Source organism: Chiroxiphia lanceolata, chromosome 7, assembly GCF_009829145.1.
Source record: "Chiroxiphia lanceolata isolate bChiLan1 chromosome 7, bChiLan1.pri, whole genome shotgun sequence".
In the NCBI taxonomy this organism is placed as follows: domain Eukaryota; kingdom Metazoa; phylum Chordata; class Aves; order Passeriformes; family Pipridae; genus Chiroxiphia; species Chiroxiphia lanceolata.
The window spans coordinates 11,504,419-11,517,159 of NC_045643.1; the positions used below are offsets into that span (position 1 = coordinate 11,504,419).

The 12,741-nt window shown below is 41.0% G+C and overlaps 1 protein-coding gene across 1 annotated transcript; it reads left to right on the forward strand.

Moving 5' to 3' along the window:
- The first annotated feature begins 76 nt into the window (after positions 1-76).
- On the forward strand, positions 77-7,626 carry MAIP1 (matrix AAA peptidase interacting protein 1). Its single transcript, XM_032693452.1, has 5 exons — positions 77-396; positions 2,320-2,391; positions 4,147-4,273; positions 5,248-5,398; positions 7,197-7,626. The coding sequence occupies exons 1-5, from the start codon at positions 85-87 to the stop codon at positions 7,273-7,275; spliced, it is 741 nt and encodes a 246-aa protein (XP_032549343.1). The 5' UTR covers positions 77-84; the 3' UTR covers positions 7,276-7,626.
- Positions 7,627-12,741: the final 5,115 nt, after the last annotated feature.

Here is a 12,741-nt window from a genome sequence, read left to right on the forward strand (position 1 = left end):
GAGCCGCCGTTCGCCTCGGGAGGTCCCCGCGCGGCGCCGGAACCGGCGGCGGGCTCTGTTTCCGCGGGGCGGGGCAGGCCCAGGATGGCGCTGCGCTGCGCGGCCCCGGGCCGTGTCCGCTGGCTGGCGCGGGCACTGGCGGGCCCCGCTCGGCTCCTGCCGCCGCCCGCCGCCGCCACGGCCCCGCTGGGGCCCACCCGGCTCCCCCCGCCCCGGCCCAGCGCCCGGTTCGCCAGCACCGCCGGGCCCGGCCCCGAGGGCCCGCAGCGGCGCGTCGTGGTGGTGAGGATCACCAGCCCCATCGCCTGGCTCCGCACCCGCTTCTACTACCTGCTCATCCGCCTCTACTTCGATCAGGAGTTCAGCGTCGAGGAGTTCACGCGGGGGGCCAAGCAGGTGAGCGGGGCCCCGGGAGGGCAGAGCGGCCGGCCTGGGGGGAAAGGACCCGCTGAGCCTCCCCGGGGCCTGGCGGTGCCCGCGTTTTGTTTCATGGAATCACAGAATCCATTAGGTTGGAGAAGAGCTCTGAGATCATCACAGAATGGGTCAGGGTGGAAGGGACCACAGTGGATCATCTCGTCCAACCTCCCTCCTCTTACAGGGTCATCCCAGAGCACCTTGCTCAGAATTGCGTCCAGACGGTCCTTGAATATCCCCAGTGAGGGAGACTCCACAACCTCTCCTGGCAGCCTGTTCCAGTGCTCAGTCACCTGCACAGTAAAGAAGTTCTTCCTCATGTTCTGGTGGAACTTCAGGGCATCAATTTCTGCCTGTTGCCTCTTGTCCTATTTCTTGGCACCACCAAGACGAGCCTGGAACCCTTGGCACCCCCCTTTAGATATTTATACACATTAATGAGGTCCCCTCTCGGTCATCTCTTCATGAGGCTGAACAGGCCCAATTCCATCAGCCTTTCCTTGTAAGAGATCCTTGAGTCCATCCTCAGTGGGTCCATCCTCACTGTTGGACCCACTCCAGGAGCTCCATGTCTCTCTTGTACACTGAATCCAACCTGTGACCAATCACAACCTTGTCAACTAGGCCATGGCACCAACTGCCCACATCCAGTCTTTCCCTGAATGCCCCCAGGGATGGTGACTCCACCACCTCCCTGGGCAGCCCATTCCAATGTTTAACAACCCTTTCTGTGAAAAAATTTCTCCTGGTGTCCAACCTGATGTCATGTGTGGATATTTTAGTACCTGTGTGCTCCAAAATGTAAAATAGATGGAGTTCCCCACTGCTGGCTCCAAGCACCACATTTGAGGGGGGAGTGATGTAAGCTAAGATGTACTTTTCTTTAGGAATTTCTTGTTTTCTTTTCCCAGATTCCACAATTAAAATGAGCTGATTTAGCAATTCCCCAAAATAGCATGAAGGAAGATGCTTCCAAACATTACAGAGACTTTAAGGGGAAATGTATATCAGCAGGTTTTCCTAAAATGATAAAGTTTAGGGAGACACAAAGCTGGTGTATATGCTTGTTTCTCCAAATTTTGAACCAAGTAAGCTTTGTCAACAGAATGTGTCAAAGAGGTAATGATCTCAAAGCTCATCATATAAAAATGACAGTTGTCTGCTGTGAAACTTCCAGGTTTTATATTTACTTTGAACAAAAAAAACGAGCTCAAAACAGCACATAATGTTAAAGTGATTAATATCAATTCAAGAGAGAAAAAACCATCACAGCCTGTACCAAATTATTTCCCATGTGTGCAGAACCCCCTGTTTTATCTTGTCCTAGTTTGGTTTGTTTTTACTTGCTGTAGAGTCCTACACAACGTCCTTTACAAGACCACTAATTGAATATGTAGAGACATTATTGTCTGTAAATATACCTGCAAAATTGAGGAGGTTTGCTTCCTGAAGTTTAGACATTAAACCAGATTTCTAATGAAAATTTCTAAATTGAAGCTTCAGTTTTGACTGAAACCAGGAGATGAGTTGAAAAAGAGGGCAGGGGAACAAAATATTTACAGGGAAAGACACAGACTGTTTGAATTATCAAAAAGAGTGAAAACAACATACCGATACAGTGTACTGCAATGCTTTGTTTTAGTAAGCTATGCATTCCGTTACCTAATATGAAAAGATTTGATGCTTTAAATGAGAGATTGAAAAGAAACCTTATGATTTTATCTGTTCATGAAATCACTTTTTTAATGCTGGAGGGCTTGCAATTCAATGGTGATACCCTCTGCAGATACTGAAATCTTAAATCATGGAATATTTGGGTACCTCGTCATGTAATGATGGATTAGTCTGAAAAATAAGCCAACCTAGTGTTGCTTGTTCATGTATATACTTTTTTTTTGGTAGGCCTTTTCTGTTGTTTCAAAGCTGCTGTCTCAGCGTAAACTTGACCTGCTGGATGAACTTGTGTCCCCAGAGGTAAGTGCTTTCCATCTCCTGTTCTAGCAACTGATTTTCCATAGTGAAGTAACATGCATTTGACCTGTCATTACCTATAAGTACTGCCAGTGGTTTAATTTGGGAAAACCAGTGTATCACAGAACAGGCCAGTTGTTTGTCCCACAGCTTTTTTTATGTTTAATGTCAAGGCAAACTTAATTTAAATTTACTGTATTTAAAGTACATTTTGGCCATTGAGCATCAGGACCAAATGCCAAAAAGATTGCTGGTGTACCAGGAAGGATTGAAAGGCAGTGGGTTCTGGATGGCAGGTGGAATTGTGAGTCTCCAGGTGTAGGCAGGCAGCTGAAGCTTCTGTGCACCAGAATTCAGATGAAGAAAGGAAGGGGTTTGTGCTCATCCCTGCTGCACTGATGTGTTCCCACCCCCACACAGATCATACAGGCAATTACTGGTTTTGGCTGAAAGGCCTCAGTCTTGTGTCGTGGTGTCAGGGGTATGACTGACCTCGTTAAATATCAGTGCTGTGTTTTCTGTGTTTTTATGAATTTTTAATTGCTGAAGTTGTCTTGGCCTTCCCAGGGCATGGAGGTGGCAGATGCATCAGAGTGAAGTGGAGGAGATACTCCAGGTCTCTGTCTGCCGTGTTACAGGATGTCAGCGTGGCCTGCCCTATTGCCACCCATGCCTTTGCAGCAAAAACTCTGGTGCTGTTCTAGTGCATCCCCTCTGAACAATCTTGCCTCCTCTCTCTGAACAGAGATAGCAATAAAATGTGAGTTTGTTTCTTGCTGTTGTTTTCAAAGAGCATCTCCTCTGCTTCCTCTTGAAAGAACTCCCTCTGGTCATCTTAAATTTTTCAGGTTTTACCTGGATCCAGAGACCTTATGTAACCTGATGATGTAGCAGATGAGGCTGTGATACCACACTACTTCATTGTTTCTTTGACCAATGAATTTTGTATCTGAAAAATGTACTAGAAACCAATACCTTCTAGTGAAGATTGCCTCTTGCTTCTGTGTAACCTCTATGTTGTTCAGAAATGGCAAATCAAGTTAGGGTAAAAACTGAATATTTTTGAAAAATACATGCTGCACAGCTTCATCTTTTCTTGTGACTTGACTTTCTCATGTGGTGTTTGAGGTGATGCCTCTGTGCAGTTTGTGCACCACACCATTTTTCTGCTTAGCACAGCAATGTAGGTTGTAGGACACTCAGGTACTGTGAATGTGAATGTGGGATGGAACTTAATTCCCAGAGCAATGATTTTGCAGTCTTTTCTGTTTTGCTAGTGTTTAAACTTTTTTTGAAGGCAATGTGGATCACAAAATGGCAAAGATAAACTTAGTGGTAATGAAACTGATTTTCAAAGAAATTTGTGAAAGATAACTAAGAAATAATTGAACCAAAAGCTTAGGAACCTACACATAGTGAGAAATCATCAGTGAGAAGGCAGAGCGTGTGACTGTGGAAGCTTAACTGGTGTTTTCTGTGGTTATGTGCCTTGCAACACAGCTACTCTTTTGACAGTACCTTTTCTAAGCATTTTTTAAGATACTTGTTTTCCATTGGTTTTGAGCAGTAAATGGATCTTCTTCAGTGCTGCTGAATGAGGGTTAGGAGTGCCCAGACCTCCCAGTGCTTTTCACTTCTGCTGTGGTGTATGTTGCACAAATATTTTAACAATACAGCTCATTTTATTAACTGCAGTAGAAAAAGATTGTTACTTCAATTTCCTAATGAAAAACTAAGTGACAGTTTTTCTGAATTTAGGTACTTCAGGTGCTGAAGGAAAAGATTTCTTTGCTCCCTGACAGCCACAGGGACGCTTTAGCAGCTGACATTGATTCAATCATGTACACAACAGAAGGAGATGTTCGCATTTACTATGATGATGATGGTATGTTTAGAATCCTAAAACATTTCAGCAATGAGCAGTTTTATTTCCTGGTGTTCCACTAAGCAGGTGTTTTCCTTGCAGATGTGTTTTTGAGTACTGTTTCCCTTTCTTTGTTTTTTTGTTTGTAGCTCATCTGTATGTAATTTCTTGATTTCCTTTTAAACCAGAAACAAGAGTTTATTGTTAATATGTCATGGTACTGTTTTGACTTCTGTTTAGGTTTTGCTTATTCCTCTTCTTTTGTACAGAATTTTATGTTGTTAGTCCTCAGCAATCTGAAACCACTCAAAAACAATTTTTCTACTATATACTGAAAGCTGTTTGCTTCAACAACGAAAATACATCCTCCAAGAAGAATAATGAAGGCTGGATAATGAAATCAATTTTGCTGTTCTAGTCTTTTTTTCATATAATGTATTTTGTTCTACGGCTCCCTGACTGTTTTTATTAAGCTAGTGATGAGCTCAAACAAGTTTTTCTTTTGGTTGGATACCAACATTAAGTGTTCTGTTCCTTATCAGACACAGTTGAGATTATTTGTATTCCATGGGTCTTCCATTGTGCACTTCAAGTTGAAATCAAAAGTCAGACCCAGTGAGCTTTTTTACTGATTTGGGAGATAGGCATTATTATTTTCCTCTTAGATTGTTCCTGGGTTTGTACTACTCTATGTACTTTTGTCATATCAGTGGTTAGTTCTGGACCTTATGGGAACCAGCTTTTTGTCATACAATTTCATAATATACAATGTCACACCACACTCATGCTAAAATACATACTTTTCTACTGAGTATGTATTAGAATGAATATGACACTAAATAGCTTTATCACTTATTATTCTATCCTGTATTCTTTATGGCTGAAGTCAGCTGCCCTTCTAGAGTCTTACTAGAATATATGCTAGGTAGCAAATAGGAGTATTTGGCCAATGAGAAACATGAGATCTAACTCGTGCTTTGATTTATTTCCAACAGGAAGAAAGTTTGTTAGCATCCTGATGTGTTTCTGGTATCTGAATGGTGCTAATCTACCTGATGAAGTACCAGGCGGAGCCAAAGTTTTTCAGATTGTGTTTGGAGATGAAAGCACAAAAGAAAAAAAACATCTTTTAACAGCAAACTATGAGTAAGTTCACTTGTCCTTTTTTTTTCCCCATGTACGTGTGCTGGCTGTGTGGTAAGCAGTTGGGGAACTGTAGGCATTCACACTGTGCCAGTGCAGAACCTGGTGTGTTTTAATTTACCTTGATTCTAAAGTAAGTTCATTCTCATCCAGCTTTCCAGTTTTGATTTTAGGGCCAAATTTTTTAAATACCCCTCAAAGTCATTATGTTATTACCTTGTTTCTGAGTTGACATTAATGGGAACTCTTTCTCTATCAGGAAGAGAAGTATTTGGAGCATTGAGTGAGGTTTCTGATCCTTTCCTATACCGCTCCTGCAGCTTTCAGGAAATAGGCCAGTTCTTGTTTTGCATTTCTTGTAGCTCAGCTAACAGCAGTGCAGTCAAGCCAAGCAGTAAAGTGTAGTGCTGTCGACTTGTCACTTCCCCACAGAAGTCAGAACTGCAATTAGCTGAAAAAGTAGCTCATGAAAGAGGAAATTATTTAGCCAAATGCTTTCTGCAGAAAGGCAGAACAAAGGAAGCATCACCTGATATTCAAACAATTCATGCCACTGATCCAAGCCTTCAAAGCACACATTAGGTAGATGGATTTTTCACAGGAATGCTTGTAAGTAATGTCTGTGTTGGTGTACTGATGTCAGAGCAGCACAGAAAATATATGCACAGTTGGCAAAATGTACTGAAAATAAGATTCTCAGAAGTTGGGAGAAGCGACGATTTTTGTGTGAGAAATGCAATATGGTCAATGATTTACTCCCACATTTGAAATTGAAAGTATGGCGTCTACTTGATGAGGAGCTCTGAAGCAAAGGTAACACTCATGAGGCCACCAATGCTTTTTGCCTGAATGGATTTTTGTGGATCCATCCCTTAGCTGAATTCAGCATCTTCCTTAGAGTTAGAGGCTTCTGAGGTTCTATTAACCTTAAGAGCCTTCCCTTAAAGCCTAAATATCTTCCCAATCCCCAGCAGAGAGATCTTTGCAAGTGTGTGTTCCTTAACCTAAAGACAAATGGGCAAAGACACTGCAGGCCTTGGAAGCCCAGTGTTAAGTATTTGGATGTCTGAAGAAAACAGTTTGCAGGCGTGGATTTGCATGTAATTGCAAAGCAATGAGGTTATACTGCTCTTGTCTGTGATATGCAGGTTATTTAGGAGCATGAATATTCAGCTTGAAGCTTAGGCTTATCTTTAGATGACAAGCAGTCAAAGCTGACATGCTCAGAGAGGAAGTCATTAATGACTACAAAAGGCAGAAAGAAGACGACTTTAAAAATAGGAGTGGATATTTTCATTTTCTTGTTGACAACTCTGGAGTTTTCTTTCAGGGAGATTCAGTGCTACTGTTAACTTGATCTTTGATGTAGTTCTCAAAATACATTACTATTTAGAGTATAGTTCAGTAAAAATGAAAATTTTCAAGTAGAATGTGTAGCATGTGATTTCCCTTCTCAATGCAATTACCATCCCATTAAATGAACCCCTTTATTGACAGATGAAGATCTGCCACAAAGCTTTATTCATAGTTACTGCTGTGAAAACCCTTGATATCTGGGCCCCTGCTGTGGCTGATCCTGTATGTGGGATCTGAACCAAAACACTCTGAAGTCAGTGATTTTGTTTCTTGTCATAGAAATAATTTTAATCTTCCATTTTGAGGCGTAAGCACTAGAGCCTAAGTAGCTGTTACAGGAATAACTCTGAAGTAAAATCTTTTGTCATGATTTCTTGTTGTATTAGTAGCTCTATAAGATTAGTAAGTTTTAACAGCCCTTCATTTACTATCTTTCCTTTTCCAGGTTCCAAAGAGAATTTACAGAAGGAGCAAAACCAGACTGGACAATTACACGGATTGAACATCCAAGGCTATTAGAATAAATGCTTTCTACAGCCTTTTTATGTACTATTGTAAATGTTCTGATGTAACAACTATCAGGGGGTTTGGGGTCTCTTTTTTTCCTTTCTTGCCCTTTCCTCCAAAAGATAGATGAATTTTGTATGTTTGATTCTCAAAAATTTTTTCTGAAACATTCATTGTGCTGCAGTATTCCAATAAAGCCTTTTCCCTGGAACAGGCTAGTACAAATTTAATTGGCTCCAATGCTCATCCAAGACATTTAGGCAGAGCAGTTTCACCCTGGCAGGTGCTATGGGTATGTTGACTTACATTCTGAGAAGAGATGGTACTGTTTGAAGATAAACAACGCTTTAATGGCTGATGGCCCTTCTGAGTTACTTTCCTATGTTTCTTTTTTCCCTTAGGGACTGTACAATATATAACTGAATAATATGCAAGATGAAATAGAGGTAGATGGACTTCTTAGATTGTCTAGCCTCAGCAGTTCATTTTGAGGTAATCTTGCTTTTGAATATGTTTTGAGATTAAGAAAGTTAGAGCCATTATCAGTATTTGCTACAGGATTGGAGTAAAAAAAAAGCTTCTAGCGTTGCACTGGGAAAATACAACCAAGAGATATGTGTGTTTTGAAAAATTAAAAAAAAAAAACATTCCTTTCAATTCAATAAGGTATAAGCAATTCCAAGTTTAGAGGTTTATGAAAGAAAAATCAGTTAAACCCATGAATTTAAAAGAGGACCTGACAGTTAAGGTAAATTAAGTCCTCTATTTGAAATGCATGTTAAAGAAATGAACAAATCCTTAAAATTAGATGTTGCAACTGAACAACTCAGTTTATCTTTGGTTTCTGGAACACGAGAATCCTGGTGTAAGTAGCTTGAGGCTTTTTTATGTGAATCAACAGGAGAACATCCTAACAGGTTTCTTCATCCCTTATATCAACTTCAAATATAAAGCTAACTTTCTACACAAACATGCTGTAGACATTAGTGTAGTGTTTTGAAAGTATAAAGTATAATTACTGTGATTCACAGTAGTTGTGATTGAAAGGTATAAATTAAATTTTCCGTAGTTCAGCTCTTTTGATCCAGTGATTTAATGAGGGGAACATTTAAATCTTATCAAAAAGTTTTTAATGTCAAATCTTGGAAAAATAATTATGCTACTGTGATAAATGAAAACCCAGTCGGGCAATTTCCAATCAGAATTTATTATATGATAAAAGCAAAATCAGCGCTGGGTGATCAGGGAAGGGGTTCAACAACTCCCAACGCCTGTCACACCCAAAGAAGACAGTTGTTCTACATTTATTTCCAGTTACTACATGAATATTCATTATACATAAGTATAAACATTACACATTGTTAGGTACATAAGTATAAACATTACACATTGTTAGGTACATGAGTATAAACATTACACATTGTTAGTTCATACATTCAACAGATATTTCTTTAACAAGAATGTTATCTATAAGCACCCATACTATATTGTTGAATCAGACATTTCAGCAGATGTTTGCTTGTTATCTATACAAAGTTATAAATTTTAAGAAAGATGCTATTATCTAGCTAACTAAACAAAATTCTCTCATTATAAATCCTACACAAGGTAAAAGGGAGGTAACTTGTTTTATCTCTTTATAGGAGCCCAATTAAGTTTTACGATTTGTTTTTCTTTCCTCTCTCCAGGTCATATTGACCTTACACTGTTTTCTCCTAATTAGCTCGAATCATTTTCTCAGTTTCTCACAATCCCTCCTCTCTTTCTATAAAATTATTGATTCGAGTTTTTTGCTCTAATCTGGACAATATTAATTTGACATTTTCTTCATCTTGGGAAGGTGGAGTTCTGGTGACTAACAGTACTTTGGCACTTTGAGCCGTCTTTGGATCTGTCGGCATTGTTGATATTTGCATTCCTTGTACTACAGAAACTATCAATCTAATGAAACAAGGGATTAAACATGGTAAAAATATTACACTGGCCAACGCGCATAATAGAAAGAATCCTACTTTCTTCCACCAAGCTGTTCCTAACAAGTTATCCCACCACTGGCTGTCGAGCATAGAGTTCCATTTTTGTACAGGTACATGAGTCAGTTTTCTGATATCCTTTGCAATATCCATAACTGCCTGTCTATTATCATCAATTTGTAAACAACAATCTGAAGTGTTGAATTTACCACACACCCCCCCTTCCTCGGCTAGCAGATAATCTAAGGCAAGCCTGTTCTGATACACAGCTGCTCGAGTTTTTGATTGCTGACTTGTGATTAGATCCAGAGTTTGAATTGTCTTATTAGCTACTATTTCCATGACTGCCTGAAGGCGGATAATTCTATTTAGCATGTATATGGGGGTTCGATAACCCCAGGTCCCATCTTGGGCCCAAGTAGCTGGTCCGTAAGTAGCAATGATTCGTTCAGGAGGCCATTCATCATCATACCATTTTTGGGTTCCTCCAATGTCATCCCTTTTTTCTCGGCGTATGGTTCCATAATCATCATACAAAGGTACACCTAAACTCATACCTTTTTCGGGGGGCAGTAAAAAGAACCCCGGTTGGATTATACCTAGTGTACAGACTCCTCTCCAGTCTCTAGGGAGCTGTGTATATGCTCGCTTTCCACATATCCAGAATAATCCTTCCGGAGCTACCCACTCTAAATCGGTACTACCTGCTTGGTCCCAATATGTTTTTAATTCTCTCATGCTCTCAAAAGGGTTTTTTAAATTTGTTTCATTACACCACCAACTTTGAGCTTCATCATGCCAGGTACAGTCTGCAGTTATATTGTTAGTCCAATACCCTAATGGTTCTTTTGGCCACCAGTATTCTCCTGTGGTATTGATTATTTTCACTGATAGGCATGGGGACTCTCCTACTTTGGTTTTATATATTTCCTTACCTCTCCGTTCAATGCATTCTTGCCCAACCACATCAGAAATTAAAATCCAACCTTGGGGCCTAGATTCTGACGCTCTCTGGGAGTGATTCCATTTTAAAATTTCCCATGGGGTGAGACCAGTACCTTTCCAGGGCCACTCCTCTGTCATCAAGGGTCCACTACAAATCCAGCACTTGGACAAATTTAAGGTTTGAATAATATGTTCCATTAGATCAATATATAGGTTAGTTCCATAACCTGGGAGTTGCCAATCTTCTCCTAGTTTGTCTTTCAATTTCTGGTATAAGTCACCTGTGTTGGAAGGCTTTCCCTGTGTTCTTTCTTTTAATGTAGTTTGCACCCTCTGTTTTATTATTTCCTCCCTTTTCAAGTCCTGCATTCCACCACCGTCAGAAATGTCCCAATGGCCTTCTTGAGTGAAACAAATCCATTCCTCTCCCTTAGGACAACTAAGTCCCAGCCTGGTTCCCCCTTTTCCTAAATTTTGTGCTACCCATAGTTGCCGAGAACCCGTGTTGCAAGTGTTCAGTTGTCTATAGTCATAGCAGACTTTGTTGACAAATGAGTGATAGCTTAAGCTTTGAATCATACGGCCTTTATATCGTGTAGTTTGGTAGCATTTTGTACACTCGTCAGACAGGACGTGAGCCCAAAAGCAGCAGAGTATCCAAAAGGGTCCAGCATAACTTAAGCCTCCACGGCCCATGCCCGAACGGGGTTGCATCCCGTGGCTGGCTGTCAGTGGCAGGTTCAGAGGTTAACCTGGTCTTGCCCCTTTTAGATTTTCTAATTTAATTAAGGCCCAGTTTTTCGTTTCCAGGTGAAGGTTCACTTTATCTCACAACAACAGATTCTGTCAACAGAATTATTATTCCCACTAATTAATCAATATAAATTGTTAGCCATTGTGACATTCTTTACATGGGGTCTATAAAGTTAAAGTCATCCAGCGGGCAGTCAATTTGGGCTGTTTCTCCAGAAAATTTCATCATACTGTACCTTAATGCTGCATACCAGTCAGTTTCAAATATTTCCCAATTTACTGGTAATAACAATTCCCACCCACAAAACAGCTTATTTATCTGTACTGACTCTAATTGGGATTGACCTCCCTGCGTGTCACGACACTCAGGGCAATGTATATGTCGGTTAAAGGCCACACAGGACCATTTACGGTGACAGTGCCTACACTGACACTCTACCCAACCATCATGCTGAGCCCACGGATGTTTTATACAGCGTATGCGATCTGGTGGTGGCGGTCCGGGAGTTAGGGGATCTTCTTTTTCAAGGTCACAAGCTAACACAAGGATTGGGTTAACTAAGCGATTAGTAAAATATGCACCTGACCCCCCCACTCTGCCAGGGGATGGCTCCTTCTTTCCAGGAAACAAACCGCTGTCTCCTAAGAATTTGTCCTGGGACTAATTGAAACCAAGACCTTAGGCTAGGTTTTATACAGAAACTTTCAGGAAATACCTCTCGGGCCTTTAAGTCTCTTTGTTCTGGGGATAACTCATTCCAGCCTTCGATATGTCTTCTCCATTCAGGTGATGAATTCATAAAGGTCTTTTTTGGAGTTTAAGTCGTAGGTCCCCAGGTGTTGATGACACAGTCCACTCTTTCAGGGATGATGGAGCAACAGGTCCTTTCACTCTGGTCGCGTGTGTCCACCCCCGTTCTGCTGTATGTACCGCGGTCTCTGTCGTGAGCAGTACCTGGAAGGGACCTTCCCAAAATGGGGTTAAGGAGGTTTCTTTCCATCTCTTTATTAGGACCCAGTCCCCAGGGTTTATTTTATGTATCTTGAAATCTAATGGTGCTGTTTGGGCTAATGCTCCTAGTTCTCTTATTTCTGTCAACCTTTTTGCAAGTGTTTGTATGTATGGTCTTAGTTTGGCATCAATATTGCTATAGTCATCTACTGCATCCTTTAGCCAGATATAAGGCATTCCATAAAGCATTTCATATGGTGATAGACCGAGGTCTGTCCTGGGTTGGGTTCGGATACGCAGTAAGGCCAGGGGTAAACATTTAACCCATGACATCTGAGTTTCAATCATCAATTTAGTTAGGGCTTGCTTCAGAGTCTGGTTCATTCGCTCAACTCTCCCTGAACTTTGGGGGTGCCAGGGAGTATGGTGTTTCCACATGATTCCTAACGCAATTGTTATTCCTTTAAGTATTTTTGAGGTGAAATGAGTTCCTCTGTCTGAATCTATACTATATACCATTCCGTATCTAGGAATTATATTTTCAAGTAATACTTTGATTACAAAATTTGTTGTAGCCCTTCCAGTAGGTATTGCTTCTACCCAGTGGGTCAGATGGTCGATTATTACTAGTAGATATTTCCATCTATTCACTGGTGGGAGTTCTGTGAAATCCACCTGTATTCGCTCGAAGGGTCGGTATGCTATATCCCTCCCCCCTACAGGAGTATTTCTCATAACCTTTTTATTCACCTTTTGACATGTCAAGCAGTGGCTGGCAACTTGCTTAGCAATTTCAAAAATTCCTATACACCCATAACATTGTAAAAATTGATCACAGAGAGCTCGTGTTCCCCAGTGAG

Bases quoted from the DNA above. Each gene is read 5' to 3' on its own strand.
- MAIP1 (XM_032693452.1), top strand. From the start codon at position 85: ATGGCGCTGCGCTGCGCGGCCCCGGGCCGTGTCCGCTGGCTGGCGCGG. The intron at 397-2,319 runs GTGAGCGGGGCC...TTTTTTTGGTAG, and splicing joins TCACGCGGGGGGCCAAGCAG to GCCTTTTCTGTTGTTTCAAA. The intron at 2,392-4,146 runs GTAAGTGCTTTC...TTCTGAATTTAG, and splicing joins ATGAACTTGTGTCCCCAGAG to GTACTTCAGGTGCTGAAGGA.